Consider the following 24,202-nt stretch of genomic DNA (forward strand, 5'->3'; position numbering starts at 1 on the left):
GCTCGCCAGCTTCCTCTCTGAAATTCCAGTCCCCAAACCCAGGCTCCTGGCCGCCTCCTGGCTCAGGTCAGGATCTGGCAGAGGAGGTTTCTCAGCCGGTTACGTTGGGGCCTGCTCGAGGGTGGGGCTGAGAAAGGTCCCCAGGCTACTGCGGATCCTGTGTCTGATTTCAGATCCCCTTTTCCCAGTTATATCTCCACTTTCTTGGGACAGGAGGGGAGCAAAAGAGTGCAGAAGTCAGGTCTTGAAATCACCTGGGGATTTCTGGGTAAGGTGGGTGGAGAGAAAGGGGAACAGTAAGCAGGGCTCTGGCAGCTGCTGCAGACGGCTTCACACAGAGACGCGGGCTGCCACCTTGCTCTAAGTGAAAGTGAAAGAAAAATCGACAGCAGCGGGAACAGAAGAAACCCAAAGGCTGCTGGCTGACCAGGGGTGCTTGGAGAGCCCCCTTCTCCCGCCAGGCCTCGCAAGCAGCGTAGGACTGCGGAGAAGGGTGGTGGGCAAGGAGCCTCCATGGGCACAGAGGAGTGCTGGTGCCTGCTGCTCTGCCTGGCTCTATCTGGAGCAGCAGAAACCAGTGAGTCTGAGAGTTGGGGAGAGCTGGCTGGGAGAAGAGCTACTGAAGCCCCGGGGTGCCACCCTCCCCGAGATTCCAGAAGAGAAAAGGGGCCCGGGTTGACCAAATCGCCTTCTAAGCCCAACAGGGGAAAGGCTCAGTGGCTGGCAAAGGAAGGAACCAATAGTGTGTGTGGAGGGAGGGTGGGGACTCCACAGGGAAAACGCTAAAGAGGGGCTGCCTCTGTGGCTGTGTCAGCAGCCACTGTCCTACGGAGAAGGCACTGGCGTGGGAGCTGACACTTCAAAAGAGGAGAGGACTCCCCAGGTGAGGAAATCACTTGGAAGGCGACCTTGAAGGCGGAGGAGGGGAAGGCTACCCGATATGGGAGAAAGCAATGCAGGCTCAGTGCCCCAGCAACAGCAACCGCCCAGCCTCCTCTCTCTGCGGTGGCACTTGCTTTTTTTCTGAGAATTCCTTTGACTGAAAAGATAGTCTTTCGTTCAACAGTTGGAAATGCAAGTATAAACTCCTCTGAGCAAGGCAAATCCAGGACTTTAACCCACACCAAGAAGTATTTGCCTGGACTAGCAGGTGCTCTCCAGAAAGCTGGTTTGGGGGATGACAGGAGAATAGAGGGACACAGAGACAGCTAGGATCTTGGAGGGCAACTTTTACCCTTTGATGACTCCACAGTTTGGGGGTGGGGGCAGGAAGCAAGTGTGGAGTAGCTTTCTGGGGAAGGGGGTGCTCACCCCAGCCTTTGTCTGCAGAGCCCCACACAGCAGAAACGCAGTGGCGGGCGGTGGACGTGGTCCTAGACTGCTTCCTGGCGAAGGACGGTGGGCACCGTGGAGCTCTCACCAGCAGTGAGGACAGGGCAAGGGCCTCCCTTGTGCTAAAGCAGGTGCCAGTGCTGGACGATGGCTCCCTGGAGGACTTCACCGACTTCCAAGGGGGCACACTGGCCCAAGATGACCCAACTGATATCTTCGAGGCCTCAGGTAAAAGCCTTCCACCTGTGTCCTTGGTCCTCCCGGGCTCCCTCCACCAGCACAGCCCAGGTCCCGATTACAGCCACACATAACTGCCTCCCGTTGGCCCTAGTGTTCTCACTCCAATTTGCCCTCTGTGTGTGCCCCGCTTCTCCCCAGTGGACCTGGTCCAGATTCCCCAGGCGGAGGCCTTGCTCCATGCTGACTGCAGCGGGAAGGAGGTGACCTGTGAGATCTCCCACTACTTTCTCCAGACGAGAGACACCACTGTGGAGGCAGCAGCTTGCTTCATGGCCAACGTGCAGGTCTCTGGAGGAGGACCTAGCATATCCATGGTGATGAAGACTCCCATAGATGCCAAGAATGATGCTTTTTGGCATCCAACGCTGAACTTGCCCCTGAGCCCCCAGGGCACTGTGCGAACTGCAGGTAAGAAAATGAAAAGCAAGGCCAGGCGTGGTGGCTCATGCCTATAATCCCAGAACTTTGGGATACTGAGGCCGGTGGATCACCTAAGGTCAGGAGTTCAAGACCAGCCTGGCCAACATGGTGAAGCCTTGTCTCTACTAATACCGAAATTAGCCGGGCGTGGTGGCGGGTGCCTGTAATCCCAGCTACTAGGGAGGCTGAGGCAGGAGAATTGCTTGAACCCAGAATGCCAAGGTTGCAGTGAGCCGAGATCATGCCATATCACTTCAGCCTGGGCAACAAGAGCGAAACTCCATCTCAAAAAAAAAAAAAAAGAAAAGAAAGAAAATGAAAAGCAAGTCACATAAAGTTTTGCTTTTCTAAAGTGGTAAGATATGGGGGACAGAAGGAGAAGGAAGGGAACAAATCCACCTCCATCCACATTGGTCACCTCAGGGCATCCCTAGGCCTTGGTCCTTTCTTCCTAAAAACCCCTGAGTCAGGCCGGGCGCGGTGGCTCACGCCTGTAATCCTAGCACTTTGGGAGGCCAAGGCAGGTGGATCACCTGAGGTCAGGAGTTCAAGACCAGCCTGGCCAACATGGTGAAACCCCCTCTCTACTAAAATATAAAAATTAGCCAGGCATGATGGCAGGTGCCTGTAATCCCAGCTACTTAGGAGACTGAAATGGGAGAATCACTTGAACCTGGGAGACGGTGGTTGCAGTGAGCCGAGACGGTGGTTGCAGTGAGCCGAGATCGTGCCACTACATTCCAGCCTGGGCAGCTGAGCGAGACTCTATCTCAAAAAAAAAAAAAAAAAAAAAAAACCTGAGTCCACAAGAGAATGCTTCGAAGCCCCTACCCGAAGATCCAAGCACACAGACAACCTGTGTGTTATTTCCAAACTGGAGATCATTCTCATCTCACTGGGCTGCCATGAGAAAATAAGACACATGATGCTATTCTGCTCATGGGTGCTGTCCACTGTAGTCTTATTGAGCCAAAACCCGGTTTTCTCCCAGTGAAAGGCTAGCCTGGTCTGGTGCTTTAGGGGTAAAGCTCAGGGATGCATCGTTTGTTCATTATCTCATTAGTAAACCCAGTACTTGCCCTCTCCAGCTCTGCACATCCTCGAGGGCACAACAAATTGACAACACGATGACGGGGTTCCCCAGAGCCCATTAATTCAAGACTCTGTGCCCCGCTTCTTTGTGTCTCCAAGAAGAGACAACCAAGTCCAGAGAAAATTAGGGGGCAACCCTCCTATCCTTGGAAAACCCTAGAACACTCTAACCGCTCTGTGGTCCAACCTAAATCTAATCTGCCACATTAGAAAAAAAAGGGCCTCGCAGCTGTCCAGTGTCTACCATACTCCTGGCATGGGTAGATATTTCTCTCTTTTTATTCCAAACCCACAAAAAAAGGTGAAATAATAATATAATGAACACCTACATACCCTACACTTAGATCCACCAATTGTCACCAATTTGCCACATTCTCTCTCCCCCTGACTCCCCGTGTGTGTATATGTGTATGTGTGTATTTTCCTCTGAACTGAGAGTAAGTCGCAGAAGGCAACACTTGAACCCCAAATGCTCCCATCCATAGTATGTATTAGTTTACAGCGAAGGACAAGGACATAATCCTTCATAGTTACAAAACCATCATGTCAGAAACAAACCAAAGTGGGGGAGTAGTCTACCCATGGTGCAGGCAGTAAGGGAGTGCAGAGTGTAAAATATTTCAGAACAATAATAAAATCGGCTAAAAGTCAGATGGCTTTATAGTCTCACCATCTCCTGACATTGGCAGTTCTGAATATTATCAGTGATAAAATACTCCTCCCTGCCAGGGCAGACTGTCCCTGTCTCCCCACACCACTGCCTAGTATGCCATGGATCTTCATCCTTTTAGATACTTTTTAATTGATACAATAGTAGTCTCAACTATAAAGTTCAGGGCATGGTGATGCACACCTGTAGTCCAGCTACTCAGGAGGCTGAGGCAGGACGATTGCTTGAGCCCAGGAGTTTGAGTCCTGCCTGGGCAACATAGCAAGACCCTATCTCTCTCTCTCTCTGTCTCTTTTCTTTTTTTTTTTTAACAGAGTCTCATTCTGTCTCCCAGGCTGGAGTGCAGTGGTGCGATCTCGGCTCACTGCAACCTCCGCATCCCAGGTTCAAGCGATTCTTGTGCCTCAGTCTCCCAAGTAGCTAGGATTACAGACGCACGCCACTACACCGGCTAATTTTTGTCTTTTTAGTAGAGATGGGGTTTCACCATATTGGCCAGGCTGGTCTTGAACTCCTAATCTCAGGTGATCCACCCACCTCGGCCTTCCAAAGTGTTGGGATTACAGACGTGAGCCACTGTGCCCAGCCTGAGACCCTTCTCTTAAAAAAATAATTAAATGTCTCCAAATTCAAATTTCTCCACTTGTCCCAATATTTTTTTTACTGCTTTCTTTTTCTAAGTACACAATTAAAACAAGAATCATGCAGTGCATTTAGTTGTGCTGTTCCCTATTTTCATCTAGAAATCTTTCACAGAATTGACATTTTTGAAGGGTCCAGGCTAGTGCTCTTGTAGAGTATCCCACCATTTAGATTTGTCTGATTGTTTTCCTCATGACTGGATTTAGGTTAGGCATGTTTGGCACAGATACTACTACCACACGCTTTTTTTTTTTTAATCGAGATGGAGTTTCGCTCTTATTGCCCAGGTAGGAGTGCAATGGCTCGATCTTGGCTCACCGCAACCTCCACCTCCTGGGTTCAAGTGATTCTCCTGCCTGAGCCACCCAAGTAGCTGGGATTACATGCATGTGCCACCACACCCAGCTAATTTTTGTATTATTAGTAGATACGGTGTTTCTCCGTGTTGGTAAGGCTGTTCTCAAACTCCCGACCTCAGGTGATCCACCCGCCTCAGCTTCCTAATACCTCGTACTTTTTTTTTTTTTTTTTTTTCATTTTTTTGAGATGGAGTTTCACTCTTGTCGCCCAGGCTGGAGTGCAATGGTGCAATCTTGGCTCACTGCAACCTCCAGCTCCCAGATTCAAGCAATTCTCCTGCCTCAGCCTCTCGAGTAGCTGGAATTACAGGCACCTGCCATCCTGCCCGGCTAATTTTTGTATTTTTAGTAGAGACAGGGTTTTACCATGTTGGCCAGGCTGGTCTCAAACTCCTGACCTCAGGTGATCCACCCACCTTGGCCTCCCAAAGTGCTGGGATTACAGGCGTGAGCCACCATGCCCAGCCACCACGTGCTTTTTAAACTCTTGTTCCTAGTCTTCACAGCATCCTTGCTTAAGTAGGTGAGCTTGGTAACACCAAGTGACTTGTCAAAGGTCACAGAGCCAGTAAGTGGAACACCAGAGTTTCAGAGCTTTTTCTGCTACTCTACTAGTACTTACCTGAAGATTGATGGTAACTCTTAATTTTGCATGTGTATTTTTCCTGGTGAGAGATCCATAGCTTTCACTAAATTATCCTAGGGTGAGTGATCCCAAAATGGTGATGGCCATGATGCGTACCATGCTGCCTTTCCAGAGCCCCATTTCTTTGTGGTTCCGTGTGATGGAAAATAAGCTCATCTGGCCTGTCAGGTGAGGAAGAAGAGGCAGGTGTATGCCCACAACATGCCCACAGCTTGGAGATCAGGTGACCTCAAGGAGGAAGTAGCCCACAAATCACCCCACTTTTCCTCTTCACAGTGGAGTTCCAGGTGACGACACGGACCCAGTCCCTGAGCTTCCTGCTGGGGTCCTCAGCCTCCTTGGACTGTGGCTTCTCTATGGCACCAGGCTTGGACCTCATCAGTGTGGAGTGGCGGCTGCAGCACAAGGGCAGGGGTCAGCTGGTGTACAGCTGGACCACGGGGCAGGGGCAGGCTGTGCGGAAGGGCGCTACCCTGGAGCCTGAGCAGCTGGGCATGGCCAGGGATGCCTCCCTCACGCTGCCCAGCCTCACTATACAGGACGAGGGGACCTACGTTTGTCAGATCACCACCTCTCTGTACCGAACTCAGCAGATCATCCAGCTCAACATCCAAGGTGAGGCCAGGACATGGTTATCCCAGGGAAGGGGATATAACATGTCCACTGGGAGCGTTTTCAGACTGGGACCCAAATGCAAGAGTGCTTTCCTGAGAAGCAGGCTTCAGTCCCACCACTTACATGCCATCTTCACTGCGGAAGCACAGATGGCATCAGATAAGGAGTCCCGCTGGACTCCAGGATAATTCCACCAAGAGATTTCCAGTCCAGGATCCTGCTGCCCTGCTGTGGCCGGCTGTCTCCATCACCCCAGTCCTTTTGGACCACATCCTGAACGGCAGCAGCAGCAAACCAAGGCAGGGCAGTGGAAGCAGTTCTGACCATTATCACTGCTATCCTTTAAAATCTCTGGCATAGAGGCTGGACGTGGTGGCTCACACCTATAATCCCAGCACTTTGGGAGGCCGAGGCAGGCAGATCACGAGGTCAGAAGTTTGACACCAGCCTGGTCAATATGGTGAAACTCCATCTCTACTAAAAATACAAAAAATAGCCAGGCGTGGTGGTGCGCGCCTGTAGTCCCAGCTACTCAGGAGACTGAGGCAGAAGAATTGCTTGAACCCAGGTGGCAGAGGTTGCAGTGAGCTGAGATGCCACTGCACTCCAGCCTGGGCGACAGAGCAAGACACCATCTTAAATATATATATATCTGGCTTAGAATGACAGTAAGAAGCCAGCCAACCTTTAGTTGGCTTTGTAACTATCACATTTCTGGAAAATGTAACCCCCCCACCCCCACTTACGGCCTGCATCCAGGTGGGCCCCGCACACACCCTCGCCTTGGTACACCACCAAGCGACACTTTAGCCTCCACAATCTACTCTCATCTTGGCAGGAAGAAAAGGCTTCAGGCTCCTCCGCTGTCCCCAGTTAGATCCATGTGTAATCTTATTCCTCATTCTTTTTCCAGCTTCCCCCAAAGTACGACTGAGCTTGGCAAACGAAGCTCTGCTGCCCACCCTCATCTGCGACATTGCTGGCTATTATCCTCTGGATGTGGCAGTGACGTGGACCCGACAGGAGCTGGGCGGATCCCCAGTCCAAGTCTCTGGTGCCTCCTTTTCCAGCCTCAGGCAAAGCGTGGCAGGCACCTACAGCATCTCCTCCTCTCTCATCGCAGAACCTGGCTCTGCAGGTGCCACTTACACCTGCCAGGTCACCCACATCTCTCTGGAGGAGCCCCTTGGGGCCAGCACCCAGGTTGTCCCACTAGGTACTGGGAGTGTCCTCCTTTTCCCCACCTCCACACTAGGGCTCATGGCTCTCCTGCCCCAGCTCATCCATGGCCTTGTTCTGCTGCCCATCCACTTTGTTTACAGCCCTGGCTTCATGCTCCTGCCTCAGCTCCTGGTTGTCTTTCCCAAGGTGGCAGCTGCCACAGCTTCTACCACACATCCCCTGAGGCTTCATTATACTCCAGCCTCCAGGGTGCCAGGCAATATGCTTAAGGCTAGAGATCACAGATGAGTAACTCCTGATCATGCCCTCCAGGAAATTAGTCCAGTAACAGAGACAAGACTAAGTAGACAGAGAAGATGACATTTGAGCCAAGTTAACTAGCTTAGAGGGAAGGGAAACTCAAGATAGAAACAATAGCATATATGAAAGCCAAATCGTACAACAGCCTAAAGAGACTTTGGAGAATTGCAAGTAACTCAGCACAGTAGAGCCTAGGGTATATGGGAAAAAGGGAAAGTGGCTCTGAAGATTCGGAGGTAATTCTATTTATTGAGCATTTACATGAATCAAGCACTGTAGAAAGCGCTTAAATGTATGATTTTATGGATTATGACTCCCATTTTACAGGTGAGTAAACTGGCACTTCCTGATGCCAATGAATTTGCCCAAGGTCACCTATCAATCAATGGTAAAGAGAGAATGTGAAAAACAGGCAACTGGATTCCCCTTATGGGCTTAATTAAACCCTGTAGATCTCACTGGGCCTTCAAGATGGAAATTCCTGAGAGCCATAGCATGCTGTTGAAAGGTTTTATTTATTTATTTATTTATTTCATTTTATTTATTTGATACAGCATGTGGCTCTGTTCCCCAGGCTGGAGTGCAGTGGTACGATCTCAGCTCACTGCAACCTCCACATCCTGGGTTCAAGCCATCCTCCTGCCTCAGCCTCCCGAGTAGCTGGGATTACAGGTGCCCACCACCAAGCCTGGCTAATTTTGTGTTTTTAGTAGAGATGGGGTTTCAACATGATGGCCAGGCTGATCTCGATCTCCTGACCTCAAATGATCTGTCCGCCTCGGCTTCCCAAAGTGCTGGGATTACAGGCATGAGCCACCACACCCTGCCTGTTGAAAGGTTTTAAACAGGAAAGGGACAGGAAAGAACCCGCAACTCAAAATGGAAACATCCAGGAGCACTGGGCATTTGGTCGCTCATTAGACTGTGAACTTCCCCAAAACTGAGGTTTCACCTCAGCTCACATCATTCCCCAACTATTTACAAAATCCCAGTTAACGGGTTGTTTTTATTTTGTTTTGCTTTGTTTTATTTTGTTTTGAGATAGGGTTTCACTCTGTCGCCCAGGCTGGAGTGCAGTGGCACGATCTCAACTCACTGCAATCTCTGCCTCCCAGGCTCGTGATCCTCCCACCTCAGCCTCCTGAGTAGCTGGGACCACAGGCGCACACCAACACGCCCAGCTAAGTTTTTGTATTTTTGGTAGAGACAGGGTTTCACCATGTTGCCAAGGCTGGTCTTGAACTCCTGAGCTCAAGCCATCCACCCATCTCAGCCTCCCAAATTTCTGGGATTACAGGCATGAGCCACTGTGTCCAGGCAAGTTAACTCTTAACAAATAAACCAACCTAAATCTCACTTGCAAAGCAATTTTTAAAAATTTGTCCTTAGGTGAGAAGAGGTAGAGAATTCTGTGTGGAGTAACCCACGAGTATCCAGCAACCTTATGAATAAGTACAAATGCTGCTGGGTGCCTTGTTGCAGGCTCCTCAACCAGGGACTCACACACACACTCCTTAGCTCCTCCTTCCTGGGATGGACACTGCAGGTGAGGGCTCAGCTCATGATTCCTGCACACGATAATCCCCGCCCATGTTGCTCTCACCTACAGAGCAGAGAACAGCCTTGGGAGTCATTGTTGCCAGCAGCCTCTTCCTTCTTGCACTGTTGTTCCTGGGGCTTCAGAGACGCCAAGGTAAGAGCCTGGCTGCCCTTGGCTCTGGACTTGGCCCACCTCACCCACTCTAACCACCTCCCCACCCAGACCAGGGTGGAAGTCCCAGATGCCCCAAGCTCCAGCCACCCACCCATCACAGCCTCCTGCTTTTGAGTTTGCCCTAAATGAAAATGAAACCAGTCGTGTTCCGTCTTGTTTTCTCCTAGCTACCTCACTTAGGTCTGTCAAGACTCTAAGGCACTCTGAGTAGCCACTCTCCTGCCTCAAAGTAGAAAGAAAGAGCAGTCATGTGCTCCCAGAAGGACTCTAAGTCAAGTCGCAGAGCTAAAAAGACATGAAAGTGGTACCAGCTCGCGGGTCACTGGGCCTGGCTCTGCATAGGCCTCTGCCTTCCTTCACTGAGCACCCTGGGCTCGTGCACCAAGGCGGAGAACAGGAAGAAGTGAGGGGACAAGAAGAAGGCAGAATGTTCAGACGGAGGTTAAGACCAAAGAGCCAGGTTGGTGGTGTGGCGGTAGGAAAAAGCTGGAAGAAATGGAGAAGGAACAAGTGAGGGACAATGAGGCACGGGCTGGGGCTGGGCTGCCCCTCCCAAACTCAGCTCTGTCAAAATAAAAGCCCCTTGTGTCTGCTGTCACCAAGCGTTTCCACTTTCCTGTCTTCCTCCACACTACTCCCAACTGAGCCCTGCCCCCAGGCCTAGCGGCTCCAACTTGCAAAGTGTTTAAGGTAGGAAACAAAGGCCCTCAGAGGCACCCCCAGGGCTCCATCTCAGTTGCATCTCAGCTGCAATTAGGGTTCTGCTCCTTCTGATAACTGCTGGGAGTTTCAGGATACCTGCAAATGCCTCACTCCCTCAGCTGCAAGGAAGAGATTTCTCCTTTCATTCATGTCTAAAATGTGCCTGGTCAATACGGTGGAACTCAGCATACCAAAACTGTATGTGAGGATGATGGGGAAAAGGGGGTAAGGAGGTGCTCACTGACAGCCTTATCTGGGCACATCCTCTGGGACAGGACAAGCAGGCCAGGACCTAGGAAGGAGCACAGGAGGCAGAGGAAGAGGCCTGAGGGAACCTGTGCTTGTTTGCTAGTGAGAGATGCCCACGCAACTTCCTGTCCTCACTTCCTCTCACCAGCACCTACAAGAGTTGGGCTGCTTCAGGCTGAACGCTGGGAGACCACTTCCTGTGCTGACGCACAGACCTCCCGTCTCCAGGAAGACCGTGCAGCACATGTAAGCCAGCCCAGCTGACCTAAAGTGACATGAGACTACTAGAAAGAAACGACACCCTTCCCCCCAAGCCCCCCAACTACTCCAACCCAAACAACAACCAAGCCAGTTTAGTGGTAGGAATTTGTATTTTTTGCCTTTGTTCAGAATACATGAAATTGGTAAATATGCCACATGCCTTTGGTGGAAGTACAACTGTTGTTATTAACTCTATACAAGTATGAGATCAGGGTTAGGAAAAAAAGACAAAGAGGTGATGACAGACACACAGTGGAAACCCCACATCGTCTCATGGCAAACCGAAGACGGGGATGTGGGAAGCTCAGCTTCATTTGACTGCAAAGTCCCAGGGTTTAGTTGCACATCTGCTCATGCACATGAGTGGTGGGAGGGAAGGGGGATAGCAGAGACACACAGAAGACGGTACAGGGTGGGTGAGAAAGAAAGTAGAAGGGCTAATACCCCCGAAGAACAAAGCCAACTACACCTGGTGAGCCTCAGAGGGACAGAAACCCAGGAATGAGTTCTGTAATAGGGCTGGGAGAGCCAAGAGGACCGATTTGCTGCAGGCTTGGGACACACCGAGGACAGTGGTGGTTCTTCTCCAGCGGTGACCCCCTGCATTAGGCAAGGAGGAGCCCAGAGGAGAGTGGAGACCTTCGAGGGGGGCCGCTGGGAGGGTACTGACTGCTTTCTTCCAGCTCTTCAGTCCCGCCCTGGGGCAGGACGAAGGGAATATGGGAAACAAGGGCGAAGGGAAAGGAAGGATGGTTTTGTGCAATGAAATGCTGCTGCATGGAGAGTGGGCATCCAGACCCTGCCCAGCACGGCCTCACCCTCTTCCTGTTCATGGACGGAGGGAGGAAGGAATAAGGGGCCATGAGTATTCCCCGCTCTGTTCCCAGCCGGTCCTCCTCCCCTTGCACCTGGGTTTATCCCACATTAATAGCCCATCCTGAAGCTCAGCAATTGCCCTGAAGGTAGGCTGAGCAGATCCCATCCTCAGGTTCCACTGTCTGTACACACAAACCATGCAAAGAGGAGGAAGAGAAAGGAGGCAAAGTAGAATTCAGACAGGTAAGGGTGGTTTGAAGGGGAATATACTGCAGGAAGAACAGAGAGGCGGTTCTCAAGGAGAAGGCGCCGTGACAGCACAGCAATACACAAGCACACCTGTCACAGGCTGGCACGCCTCCCCGCAAGGTGGGGCTGGTGGGTCTACACGACTTCTCTGCATCCTGAGGATCGGCAGGGCCTCAGGAAGGACCTCTTGCCTCATCCCTGTCTTTGGCAAGTGCACGGGTGGTATGGAGGAAGAGATTCCATGGGTATCCAAAGATCTCACACTTCTAACACCCTCACACCCCTTCATCAACAGGAAGAGAGGAACGGGACCCTCTTTAACGAGGGCAAGGAGTGGCTTCCTCTGAGCTTGTTACTTTCAAATTAAGCACTTGACTCACTGTTTCTCTATAACTAATAGGCAATCTCTCTCTTTATGCCAACAATTAACTGGGAGCTAGGTGAAATTATTTGGCTAGATAAAACTACTGGCTAGATGAATTTATTTGGTGCCCTCATACAGAATGCTGTAGAAAATGTAAAGAAGAGAAAGCTCCTTCCAGTTAGAAGCACATGGGACTGCTTCTAGGATGGAAACAAGTCCTGCTATTTTCACAATCCATAAGTGTTCTCCAGGCCTCTGGAGAACAAAGTAAAGTTGTAAGATCCCCAAAGACATAGAAAATCCTGGACGAACAGATTAGAAATAACTACAAAAAACAAGTTTCACTTTCGAAAAGCGTGCTGCACTGAAACCAAGTTGAACTTTGGTCCACCCCCAGGACCCTCTGCAGGCCTGGCCCAGGAGGGAAAGCTCCACATAACCAGGCAGCACTGAGTGAGCTGCCATCTTCCCAGTCCCTCTCTAGCTTCTGCCAGTGACCAGGTTTTCTAGGAGACATCATGGGCACCGATACTCTTCTCCTCCCAAGTCTGGGCAGCTTCACGGGTACTTCGCCTCAGCCACTCCCCTCCCTGCCCCTACCCGTGGCCTCCAACTCTTTGGGGCTTTGGGGGAACTTGAGAGTACAGAAGAAGTGCGCGGGGAGGAGGCGCCAGCTGTTGCTCTTCAGGTAGTGACTTAGATTGTGCCACGAGCAGCATTTCCAGTGTTGAGGGACAGAGTGCAAATGAACGCAACGCAAAAGGAGGAATGGGTGATGGAGAAGCCTGGGCTGGAATGGAGGACAGTGGGTGGGGACGTGTGTCGAGAGAGCAAACAGAGGGGAGAGGACACGAGTGTGGATGGCAATGGAGAACAGGGAAGGGGTGGCACATTCTCAAGTAAAAAAGTAGACTGGACACAGGAATCAGGAAGTCCCAGACGGAAAAGAGAAAGAGACAGGAGAAAACAAGAGGGCAAATTACACCAAGTTACCAGACATTCAGGTCTTTCCATTGTTAAGTGTCCCATCCCCACGGTCTCCCTCCAACCCAAGCCAGTGACACACAGCATAGCCCTACTTCCTCAGAACAGGAGGCGCCATCTCCCTGCAATGCCTTGCAGGGGGAAGCCTTGTCCATCAAAGAAATCCCTTGTCTCTGCCCTTCCCCGCTCCCGAACCAAGTGACGATCCCATAGCAGCGGTCTCCATACCTCAGTCAGAGCAGCCCCACTCCCCAGGCAGGCAGGCAGGCAGGCAGGGAGAAGACTCCAGGACCTTCCCACCTCTTCAACCCACCAGCACCTCAGCGATACTTACTTACAATAACTACCACGATGATGGCACAGATGGCTCCCAGCATGATCATCATCTGAGGAAACATGGACAAAAAATGAGCCCTTGGGTTTCAGGAATGAGGAAAAGAGCCACATCCCTAATGGGAAACAGAATTCCCTCCACCCTCGGGACAGTGGAAAAACACTCATCACCCAGGAGACCCGCAGGCTTCTGAGAGAGGCCCTACCCTTCTGCTTCCCAGGGGATCATAACCCCAGTACGTCTGTAGCTTTTCAGATGCATCACAGGACCTGCACTGAGCTCCTCTTTGCTTAGTTCCTGGTGTCTTGGGGCTTTAGAAGGCATTCCAATAGAGATACAGACTCCGGATGTTTAACCAGTTGGTTCAGTTTTCACTGTGAAGTGTTCAGCTCATTCCCAAAAGTTGCAGTTATTTAAAAATATATATTTCGGTCGGGCGCGGTGGCTCAATCCTGTAATCCCAGCACTTTGGGAGGCCGAGACGGGCGGATCACGAGGTCAGGAGATCGAGACCATCCTGGCTAACACTGTGAAACCCCGTCTCTACTAAAAAATACAAACAACTAGCCGGGCGAGGTGGCAGGCGCCTGTAGTCCCAGCTACTCAGGAGGCTGAGGCAGGAGAATGGCGTGAACCCAGGAGGCGGAGCTTGCAGTGAGCTGAGATCTGGCCACTGCACTCCAGCCTGGGTGACAGAGTGAGACTCCGTCTCAAAAAAAAAAAAAAAAATACATATATATATATATATTTCAACCAGAGAAAGCTAATTTAAAAGAAAAAGAAGTATGTGTGTGTGTATATATATATATTATGTGTGTGTGTATATAATATATATGTGTGTGTATATATGTGTGTATATATATATTGTGTGTGTATATATGTGTATGTATATATAATGTGTATATATATTGTGTGTATATATTATGTGTGTATATATGTGTGTGTGTATATATGTGTGTATATATATATTGTGTGTGTATATATATTTTGTGTGTATATACATTGTGTGTATATATATATTATGTGTATGTGTATATATTGTGTATATATATAATGTGTGTGTATATTTATATATTATGAAGTGTGTGTATATTATGTGTGTACATATGTGTGTGTGTATATATATATTGTGTGTGTGTATATATATATAGTGTGTGTATATATATTATGTGTGTGTGTATATATATTATGTGTGTATATATGTGTGTGTGTGTATATATAGTGTGTGTGTGTGTATATATATAGTGTGTGTATATATATTGTGTGTGTATATATATAATGTGTGTGTGTGTGTATATATATAATGTGTGTGTGTGTATACATATACCTGAGCCATTGTTCTGATGCTGGGTGTGTCTGAGGATGAGACAGGTGAAAATTTTTGCAGGCCTCTCCTACGGGGAAAAGCTCCTTAACTAACCATTCCAGACTCCTCAGGGTATCACTTTTTCCCCCGATGGCGGTTCTGAATCCTCTAGCCTACCCTGGTGGCCAATTCTGGGTAATGCAATCTCAAAAGGAGGCTTTTCGGATTTCCTCCCAAGCATTATGCTGGTCAGAGAGATGCTGCACCATCAGAGGGAAGAAATGTAGAAGTTGAGGATTTTCTTGCCTTCTACCAGGGGAAGCCCAGGAAAAGACGGAGGAGGGGACAAGAAAATTCACCTTGCAGTTTTTCCACCAATACTTCCTCTTTAGCTTTGCAGCACTGCTCTCAAATTGTGATGCTCCTGCCTGCAAGGCATCAGCTCGGTCATCCAGCTCTGACAGCTTCTGGTCCCTCTCCAGGACCTTGTCCACGTTCACACGCATGATGTCCACCACCTGAGGAGGGCACAGAAACAAAGCTACTAAACTTCCTGCCAAAGACAGAGGAAAGAACAACCACCAGAGAATCACAAGTCTGGCCCTGTGCAACTCTAAAGGGTGATCTGCCTCTCAGGGCCTTTTTGACTATTCTCCTATGAAAAAAGGAGAAAAGATAAGAAGTTCCCTTTTGTTCCAAACTCCTAGATTTGGAAACTCTCAGAGAAACAGCTATCTACCTACCTCCTCCACTTGTGCCTGGGTTTGCTGTAGTCGTCTGTTACTGGTCAGGTTAGGAGGAGGGCCAGGGGGACCCCCACCTGGGGCAGTCCCTTCTGTCCCTTCAGCAGGTGGCTGAGCTGGAGCAGACCTGTGGAAAGACATGGGCAGGGTACACAAAGTGACCAAGACAAGAAAGGAGCAGGGCGTGGTAGCACACACCTGTAGTCTCAGTTACTCAAGAGGCTGAAGTGCTCCTCGCATCCTCCTGGCCCAAGAGTTCGAGGCCAGCCTGGGCGTCTTAGCAAGACCCCATCTCTGAAAAAAACAGACAAAAAGGGCCGGGCGTGGTGGCTCACGCCTGTAATCCCAGCACTTTGGGAGGCCGAGGCGGGCGGATCATGAGGTCAGGAGATTGAGACCATCCTGGCTAACACAGTGAAACCCTGTCTCTACTAAAAAATAGAAAAAATTATGTGGGCGTGGTGGCGGGCACCTGTAGTCCCAGCTATTCAGGAGGCTGAGGCAGGAGAATGGCGTGAACCTGGGAGGAGGAGCTTGCAGTGAGCTGAGATCGCACCACTGCACTCCAGCCTGGGCGACAGAGCGAGACTCCGTCTCGGAAAAAAAAAAAAAAAAAACAGACAAAGGACTCACAGGCATCCTCACCCCAAACCACTTAAACAATTCTGATTAGGCTATACAAAACTAGAATGGATTCTTACTCCTTGGCAATCTGAAGTAAGGAGATGCAGCATAGAGGCAAGAAGTAAAAGATGAAAGACTCTGTCTGCAGCAACATTCGGATGGGGTTCAGGGACATCCAGGATGGCATCAAGAGATCTTGTCTGGGGCTATCCTTTGACCCAACTCAAACAAGTCCTCTGCCATGATGGCTACAGGGACAAATGTGTTAGCCTTGTCCTACACGGCATTTCCCCACTGATAATGGTTTGGTTGTGTCCCCACCCAAATCTCAACTTGAATTGTATCACCCAGAATTCCCACATGTTGTGGGATGGACTCAGGGAGGCAACTGAATCATGGGGACCATCTTTCCCGTGCTATTCTCGTGATAGTGATGAAATCTCACAAGATCTGATGGTTTTATTAGGGGTTTCTGCTTTTGCTTCTTCCTCATTTTCTCTTGCTGCCGCCATGTAAGAAGTGCCTTTTGCCTGCCGCCATGATTCTGAGGCCTTCCCAGCCATGTGGAACTGTAAGTTCAATTAAACCTCTTTTTCTTTCCAGTCTTGGGTATGTCTTTATCAGCAGCATGAAAACAGACTAATATAGTAAATTTGTACCAGTAGAGTGGGGCGTTGCTGAAAAGATACCCAAAACTGTGGAAGCAACTTTGGAACTGGGTAACAGGGAGAGGTTGGAACAGTTTGGAGGACTCAGAAGAAGACGGGAAAATGTGGGAAAGTTTGGAACGGCCTAGAGACTTGTTGAATGGCTTTGACAAAAATGCTGTCAGTGATATGAACAATAAGGTCCAGGCTGAGGTGGTCTCAGATGGAGATGAGGAACTTGTTGGGAACTGAAGCAAAGGTGACTCTTCTTATGCTTTAGCAAAGACACCAGCAGCATTTTGCCCCTGCTCTAGAAATTTGTGGAATTTTGAACTTGAGAGAGATGATTTAGGGTATCTGGCAGAAGAAATTTCTAAGCAGCAAAGCATTCGAAAGGTGACTTGGGTGTTGTTAAAAGCATTTCATTTTAAGAGGAAAACAGAGCATAAAAGTTCAGAAAATGTGCAGCCTGATGATGAAGTACAAAAGAAAAAAAAAACACTTTTTTGAGGAGAAATTCAAGGCAGCTGCAGAAATTTGCACAAATAGCAAGGAACTTAATGTTAACCCCCAAGACCATGGGGAAAGTGTCTCCAGGCCATGTCAGAGGCCTTCACAGCAGCCCCTCCCATCACAGGCCTGGAGGCCCAGGAGGAAAAAGTGATTTTGTGGGCCAGGCCCAGGTTCCCCATGCTGTGTGCAGCCTAGGGACTTGGTTCCCTATGTCCCAGCCACTCCAGCTATAGCTGAAAGGGGCCAATGCAGAGCTCAGGCCCTGGCTTCAGAGGGTGGAAGCCCCAAGCCTTGGCAGCTTCCACATGGTGGTGAGCCTGCAGATGCACAGAAGTCAAGAACTGAGGTTTGGGAACCTCCACCTAGATTTCAGAAGATGTATGGGAACGCCTGGATGCCCAGGCAAAAGTCTGCTGCAGGGGCAGGGCCCTCATGGAGAACCTCTGCTAGGGCAGTACAGAAGGGAAATGTGGAGTCGGAGCCCCCACACAGAGTCCCTACTGGAACACTGCCTAGTGGAGCTATGAGAAGGTCACCATCCTCCAGACCCCAGAATGGTAGATCCACTGGCAGCTTGCACTGTGTGCCTGGAAAAGCTGCAGACACTCAACACCAGTCCATGAAGGGAGCCAGGAGGGAGGCTGTACCCTGCAAAGCAGCCAGGAGGGAGGCTGTACGCGGTAATGTCTGTCAGTTCACCCCTTTTTATATTCAAGTTATTGGTTATGGTTATTGGTTTAAATGCCCAGTTATTGGTTATGCTTCACACAAGATGAGGAAATCAGAGCTACCATAACAGCAGCTTAGAAAATCACCAAAGGCAAAGTCTATGTAGGTGGAGTGAGTTAGGACTGTTTGTTTGCTTTGTTTTTGGCAGAGAAAACGGGGATTTCACTTAGATAGAATCTGGGGCCCAAAGCAATTACATTAGTTATGGAAACTGTTCCAAGAGCATAGACAGGAAGCAAAGATGCTAGAAATTGTCCTCAATGTGCACGCATTATAGACATTCTGTCCCTTCCTTTTCTGGATTTGGCACAGAGTCTTGGTTACAGAGATGTAAGTCCCTTGGTTACTTACATCCCAAAGAGAGATCTTGGTTTACTGTACTATACACACAGAGAATGTTCTCTGATTCTGTACCACTCAAAGCTAGTGTGTGGTCTTCAAGACAAACTCCTCTCCGTGTCCCAAAACATGGAGGCTAAACTCACCTCCTAAAGAATTCCCAGAAGTATAACCTAAGTCATGAGATGTTCTCGGCCAAGGAAGCACCCACAGGCAGTGGGGAGATCTCTCAAATTTGATGGAGAACAGAAATTACAGTAAGAACTCAGACAGAAGGAGAATCTCACCAAACATACTTCACAGGAGCAGTCCAAGAGTAAATGCAACAAAAATGAAACCATCACAAAGTTACCAAAAAGGAAACTATTTGACTAATAGAACTAATACCCAGAAGCTCCTCCTCCTTGATTAAGTGAATTTCTTTTAGTCTAAAAAGATAGAGAATAACTCCTCAGAGAGGCTATAGTAGCAGATTACACCTGACTCATTCTCCACGTAAAGGATCGCTTTCCCATTTCTCTCTAAGGTGCAAAGGAGGTAAAGCAAAGATAGATACAAAGTCATGGGAGCCTTAAGACTCTTGTCCTGCCACTGAGCTAGCTAAGCAATCTAGTTCTCGACTTAGGGCAGAAAATTCAATGACTAGGTAGCAGCCAGGGTTGGAAGCAGTCCAGGATGGTGGCACCAATGACAAGATTAAGGTCAGAGACCTCATGATGCCCCACTAGCCACCAGGATTTCTCCGTTGCCTTCTGTTCATCCCACGTGGATACTATCTGGAGGCCCCCTCCCCAAAATGAAAACAACTGGAATTCTACGGCTTGCCCAAAATGCATAGAACACTCATATCTGGTTAAAACCATAGAAATCAAAAGAAAAAGTGAAATGGCTATGAAGTATTTGCAAGGCCAATTTCACTTACTATTTGTTGGGAGTTGGAAACACTCAGCGGTAAAATATCTAGGGATAATTACAACCCTTATGTAACACAAGTAAATCTTTCCCTTTTTTGTCACTTATAGAAGCAACATAAATACATCTAGGACCAGGCCAGGGTAGTAAGCAGAAAGAAAAATCTGTATTAGACATATTGAGGTCTTGAAAAAGAAGTACTTCATTTGTTTAGCCGTAGTTTTCCCACAGGATCTTGTGAAGCGGGTGATGTTGAAGATCGCTGGAGACTAAACTGTGTGAGTTGGAGGAAAGGGGGAAAGCTCAGCTCTCCCTATTTCTCCTCCAAATATTTGGTAAGACTCGGTGATAGAAAAACGTCTCCTATACGAGTGGCCTTGGCATGAACAGCCGCTTGGGATGACAGGCCACTATCCCACTACCCCTTGAGTCTTTCTGAACTGCTCACCTGGTGCCAGAGAACTGGTAGATAAGTTTCTGGAACTTTGCTCACTGCCATGAGGGCGGCTAGACATCACACTTTGGGTGAGGGGTAAACAAATCCAGAGATTGGAGGGCAACCCAAGTTAACAACTGGCAGTTGCACCCATGACTGTCTTTCCTGAAGCGCTAAGCAGTGATTTAGCCAGATGACAGAAATGCCTTTCGAGTCCCTTGCCCAATTGTCCTCATCCACCACCCCCAGCCCCCGCCCTCTCCGAGTCTCCACTAATACCAAAACCAGAATGAGGCGCCACTCAGACGACAGGAGAGGGTGCAATGATTGCGGGACCCCTGCGCCCCTGCCCCGCCCGTGGGGTGCTAGCTGTGGCTGGTGCGAGAATGGGGTGCTGGCCCCCCTCCCTGGGGGTGGCCTGGTCCGGAGGCGGCGCGCGGTGGTGGCTCCCCGCGTTGCTGCAGCTGCTGCAATGCGCCATTTTCCGTCCCGCAGAGTCGGGAGCTTGGAGTGAGAGTTGTCAAGGAGGTGCCGAGCCTCCCACACCAGAGTCAACTCACATTTTTCTGACAGAGAGAGCGAGGGTCTGTTCCTCTCCCGAGGCTGCGGCGAGACACCCGGCGGGGGACGCTGCGGCGCTGACCACTCCGAGGTCTAGCTGCGGTGGAACTTACTGCAGCTGCCGCGCCGGCCCCCGCCTTTATTAGCGCTGACCACGCCTCCCGAATAACGGTGACAACCCCGCGGCCCAATCCATGCCCAGGACGGTCGCCCGGCGCTACAAGCCTAGCCCGCCCCGCCCCTGCCAATTTCCAGTCCCAAGTCTCCTCTCATCCGACTCCGGAAAGGAGAGGTTGCTCTGAGCATCCTTCAGTGATCAATGCAACCGTAGTTTGCGCTCCAGTCTGGCGGAGGGACGGGGCGGGGTGGAGGTGAGATCTGTGCCTTCGGGGGGCGCTGCAGGAGTTCATTAGGCATTTGTGGTGTCTCCCAACCAATTGCTGGGCAGTTACTGAAGACCGTGCCCGCCCCTGCCCCGCCCCGCGCCGGGACTCGCGCGTTCCGCGGGAGGCGGTGGCTCCCTGGTGCGCGCCCAGCTCTGGTGCCCAGCCCTGGTGCCCTGCCCTGGCCCTCGCTCCGCCCCCACCGCCCCGCCTCTGACTAACGCTCTGAGGGTGCGGGAACCTCGAGACACAGCCGCAAGCTCCCGGTGCCAGATAGCAGATGCGGGGTTCAGTCCCACCAAAGCAAGCACGAAACTTTCGTTCATCCGTTTCTTTCAACATAGCCTTCCTAAATTGAACTCCCTCCCAAACCTGCTCCAGTCCAGGTTACCACATCGACTCAGTAGCCCAGACCAGAAACCTGGAAACCATCCTAGATGGCCTCCCGTTCACCTTTACCTCTCCCCCAGTTATCTGCCAAGTCCAGCTGATTTTTCCTTCTTTTTATTCGGGTAATTATTTCCCCTCTGCTCACTATTATCCGTTTCCTGGACTCTATCAGTTGGAAAATTCACCATTATTTTATGTTCCACTATGAAAAAAGGTTATATGGCCGGGCGCAGTGGCTCACACCTGTAATCCCAGCACTTTGGGAGGCCGAGTCAAGCAGATCACCTGAGGTCAGGAGTTCGAGACCAGCCGGGCCAACATGGCGAAACCTCTGTCTCTACTAAGAATACAAAAATTAGCCGGGCGTGGTGGCGGGCGCTTGTAATCCCAGCTACTGGGGAGGCTGAGACAAGAGAATCGCTTGAACCTGGGAGCCAGCGGTTGCAGTGAGCCGAGATTAGGCCACTGCACTCCGGCCTGGGCAACAGAGCAAGACCCTGTTTCAAAAAAAAAAAGGAAAAGAAAAAAGGTTACAAATTATCTGTGACAAATTCTTTCCTTACCACTTAACATTTTTGTTTTACATGTATTGAAAATACCGATTTATATACATACTGATTTCTATCATATTTCACTCTTGTGCATGCATAAAAAGGGAAATAGAAAACAGTAACATGGTAACTATCCCTAAAACTTCACATTCAGAAACTGATTGTTAGTGATTCATTTTTTTGACTCAGTCTTGGATGTCCACGAATTTCTACACAATGTAGTCCTCTGTGCATGTCATAAGGGCTTTGGTAATGCAGCATTTCCTAAGAGTGTGCCTCTCCAGGCTCTAGAGTTTTCTTCCAAGCCTCAGACATCCATTTGGCAAGCTTTGATGCTCATGAGCAGGTATGACAAATATAGTTTGACCGCTGTCTGACTAATAGCTAAAGTGAAACATCCCAGTTAGAAGATATTGAAATGACACACACACACACACACACACACACACACACACACACACACAAACAACAACAACAAAAAAAACCAAGTGCCTCCTAAGATCGATGATACATCATTCTGCTTCCATTCTTGCCATCCTTCACATCCATTCTCTAAAAATCCACCAAAGTTATCTATCCAAATGTCACAGGTCTTCTGAAAAGCCTTAAACAATTGCTCTTGGAAACATAATGCATTCATCATATGTGTTTATCCCATTCTCCTCCTGAAACCACATCAAAATGGCAAGTTAGGGGGAAAAAAACGACAATTTGGAAAAGTTTGCAAAACATTATAAGCCCCCAAAGACAGAAAAAATGGGGCCAGGAGCCGTGGCTCACTCCTGTAGTCCCAGCTACTTGGGGACCCGAGGCGGAAGGATAGCTTGAGCCCAGATGTTCAGGTTGTAGTGAGCCAAGATCACGCCACTGCACTCCCACCTGGATGATAAAATGAGACCCTATCACCAAAAGAAAAGAAAAAGGGCCGGGCGCGGTAACTCACAGCTGTAATCCCAGCAATGTGGGAGGCCAAGGAGGGCGGATCACTTGAAGCCAGGAGTTTGAGAACAGCCTGGCTAACACAGCAAAATGCCGTCTCTACTAAAAACACAAAAATTAGCTAGGCATGGGCACCTGTAGTCCCAGCTACTCGGGAGACTGAGGCAGGAGGATCACTTGAACCCGGGAGGCGGAGGCTGCAGTGAGCCGAGATCTTGCCACTGCACTCCAGCCTGGGCAACAGAGCGAGACTGCGTCTCAAAAAAAGAAAAAAGTACTTTGTCCAATTTGTGGTTTCTCCAAGTCTGTCATTTGTTTCTTAATCCTCGTCACATAGTCTTGGCGGGGCACCGTGGCTCATGTCTGTAATCCTAGCACTTTGGGAGGTGGAGGCATGTGGATCACCTGAGGTCAGGAGTTCAAAACCAGCCTGGCCAACATGGCGAAACCCCATCTCTACTAAAAACAGAAAAATTAGTCGGGTGTGGTGGTGGGTGCCTGTAATCCCAGCTACTCGGGAGACTGAAGCAGGAGAATCACTTGATCCCAGGAGGCAGAGTTTGCATTGAGCTGAGATTGTACCACCGCACTCCAGCCTGGGTGACAGAGAGACTCTGTCTCAAAAAAAAAAAAAAAAAAAAAAAACCCACACAGGCTGGGCACAGTGGCTCACCCAGTGGCTCCCAGCACTTTGGGAGGCTGAGCCGGATGGATCACCTGAAGTCAGGAGTTCGAGACCAGTCTGACAATATGGTGAAACCCCATCTCTACCAAAAATACAAAAATTAGCTGGGCATGGTGGCGCATGCCTGTAGTCCCAGCTACTTGGTCGGCTGAGGCGGGAGAATCGCTGGGAGGCAGAGGTTGCAGTGAGCCGAGATTGCACTACTGCACTCCAGCCTGGCGACAGAGCAAGACTCAGTCTCAAAAAAAAAAAAAAAAAAAAAATCAGATACGTGTATTTGTAGGGGTCTATTTCTGCATTCTCTCATTAGTGCCATCGATCTATGTGTCTGTCCTCCCACCAATATCACACTGTCTTGATTACTGCAACTATATATTAGTAAGCATCAGATAGAGTTATTCCTCCTATTTTATTCTTCTTTATTCTTCTTCTTCTTCTTCTTCTTCTTTTTTTTTTTTTTTTTTTTTTTTGAGGCGGAGTCTCGCTCTGTCTCCCAGGCTGGAGTGCAGTGGTGCGATCTTGGCTCACTGCAAGCTCCGCCTCCCGGGTTCACGCCATTCTCCTGCCTCAGCCTCCCGAGTAGCTGGGATTACAGGCGCCCGCCACCGCGCCCGGCTAATTTTTTGTATTTTTAGTAGAGACGGGGTTTCACCATGTTAGCCAGGATGGTCTCGAGCTCCTGACCTCGTGATCTGCCTGCCTCGGCCTCCCAAAGTGCTGGGATTACAAGCGTGAGCCACCTCGCCCGGCCTTCTTTATTCTTCTATAGATAAAATCTATTTATGAGTTGGCCTGAAACTAAAGACTATTTAAACATGAAAAACTAAGTGAAAGCCAGTAAACAGGGAAGTTGCTGAGTCCCAAAGACTATTTTGCCTTGAGGGTATTTGCTATAAAGTTTAATTTGAGCATAGCACCTCCCAGGCTACCACTGTGGCACAGGAAAGAAAGCCCAGGGCTTACCCAAGGTTGGAAATCTAATAGAAAGCCCTTACCATAAAGCCAGAACCCCAAAGGACTATATCCTCATGTAAGAATGAATTAAAAATATACTAGAACCCAAACTGCCCCTAGGGCACTCCATGGAAAGTTGTTTGTCTGGAACCTAGGTGCCTGCTGGAGTTGTTTTATTTTTTTTCTTTTAAATATTTGCAGAGAATATATAACCACAGGCTGTGGTGTTTCTGCCTAAACTGTTTGTTGATCCTAAAAAGAAAACGGCAAGAATGTCAAGTGGTTTTGGATTGACAGTACTACCAAGAACCCAGCAGAA

At 49.4% G+C, this 24,202-nt stretch overlaps 2 protein-coding genes across 7 annotated transcripts; one reads left to right on the forward strand and one right to left on the reverse strand.

The window, feature by feature from the left end:
- The first annotated feature begins 1 nt into the window (after position 1).
- Positions 2 to 10,590, forward strand: TAPBPL (TAP binding protein like). 4 transcript variants are annotated; one of them, XM_023232481.2, is made up of 7 exons: positions 2 to 577; positions 1,330 to 1,560; positions 1,711 to 1,980; positions 5,678 to 6,016; positions 6,930 to 7,232; positions 9,108 to 9,191; positions 9,380 to 10,590. In XM_023232481.2, exons 1-7 carry the CDS (start codon positions 514 to 516, stop codon positions 9,421 to 9,423), a joined length of 1,335 nt encoding a protein of 444 aa, XP_023088249.2. In that variant the 5' UTR covers positions 2 to 513; the 3' UTR covers positions 9,424 to 10,590. The 4 variants fall into 4 exon arrangements, with proteins under 4 accessions (XP_023088249.2, XP_031792121.1, XP_023088250.2 ...); XM_031936261.1 differs by having other exon boundaries at positions 6,930 to 7,219; XM_023232482.2 differs by having other exon boundaries at positions 6,930 to 7,154.
- VAMP1 (vesicle associated membrane protein 1) lies at positions 10,521 to 20,312 on the reverse strand. Of its 3 annotated transcripts, none has more exons than XM_023232484.1 (5): positions 19,981 to 20,312; positions 15,221 to 15,347; positions 14,837 to 14,995; positions 13,176 to 13,223; positions 10,521 to 11,249 (listed from the first exon to the last, which is right to left on the reverse strand). In XM_023232484.1, coding segments are annotated over exons 1-5 (474 nt in total). In that variant the 5' UTR covers positions 19,983 to 20,312; the 3' UTR covers positions 10,521 to 11,111. The 3 variants fall into 3 exon arrangements, with proteins under 3 accessions (XP_023088252.1, XP_023088254.1, XP_023088253.1); XM_023232486.1 differs by having other exon boundaries at positions 13,172 to 13,223; XM_023232485.2 differs by having other exon boundaries at positions 10,521 to 13,223.
- Between the last annotated feature and the right edge of the window lie 3,890 nt (positions 20,313 to 24,202).

This window comes from Piliocolobus tephrosceles, chromosome 10, assembly GCF_002776525.5.
Source record: "Piliocolobus tephrosceles isolate RC106 chromosome 10, ASM277652v3, whole genome shotgun sequence".
Lineage (NCBI taxonomy): Eukaryota > Metazoa > Chordata > Mammalia > Primates > Cercopithecidae > Piliocolobus > Piliocolobus tephrosceles.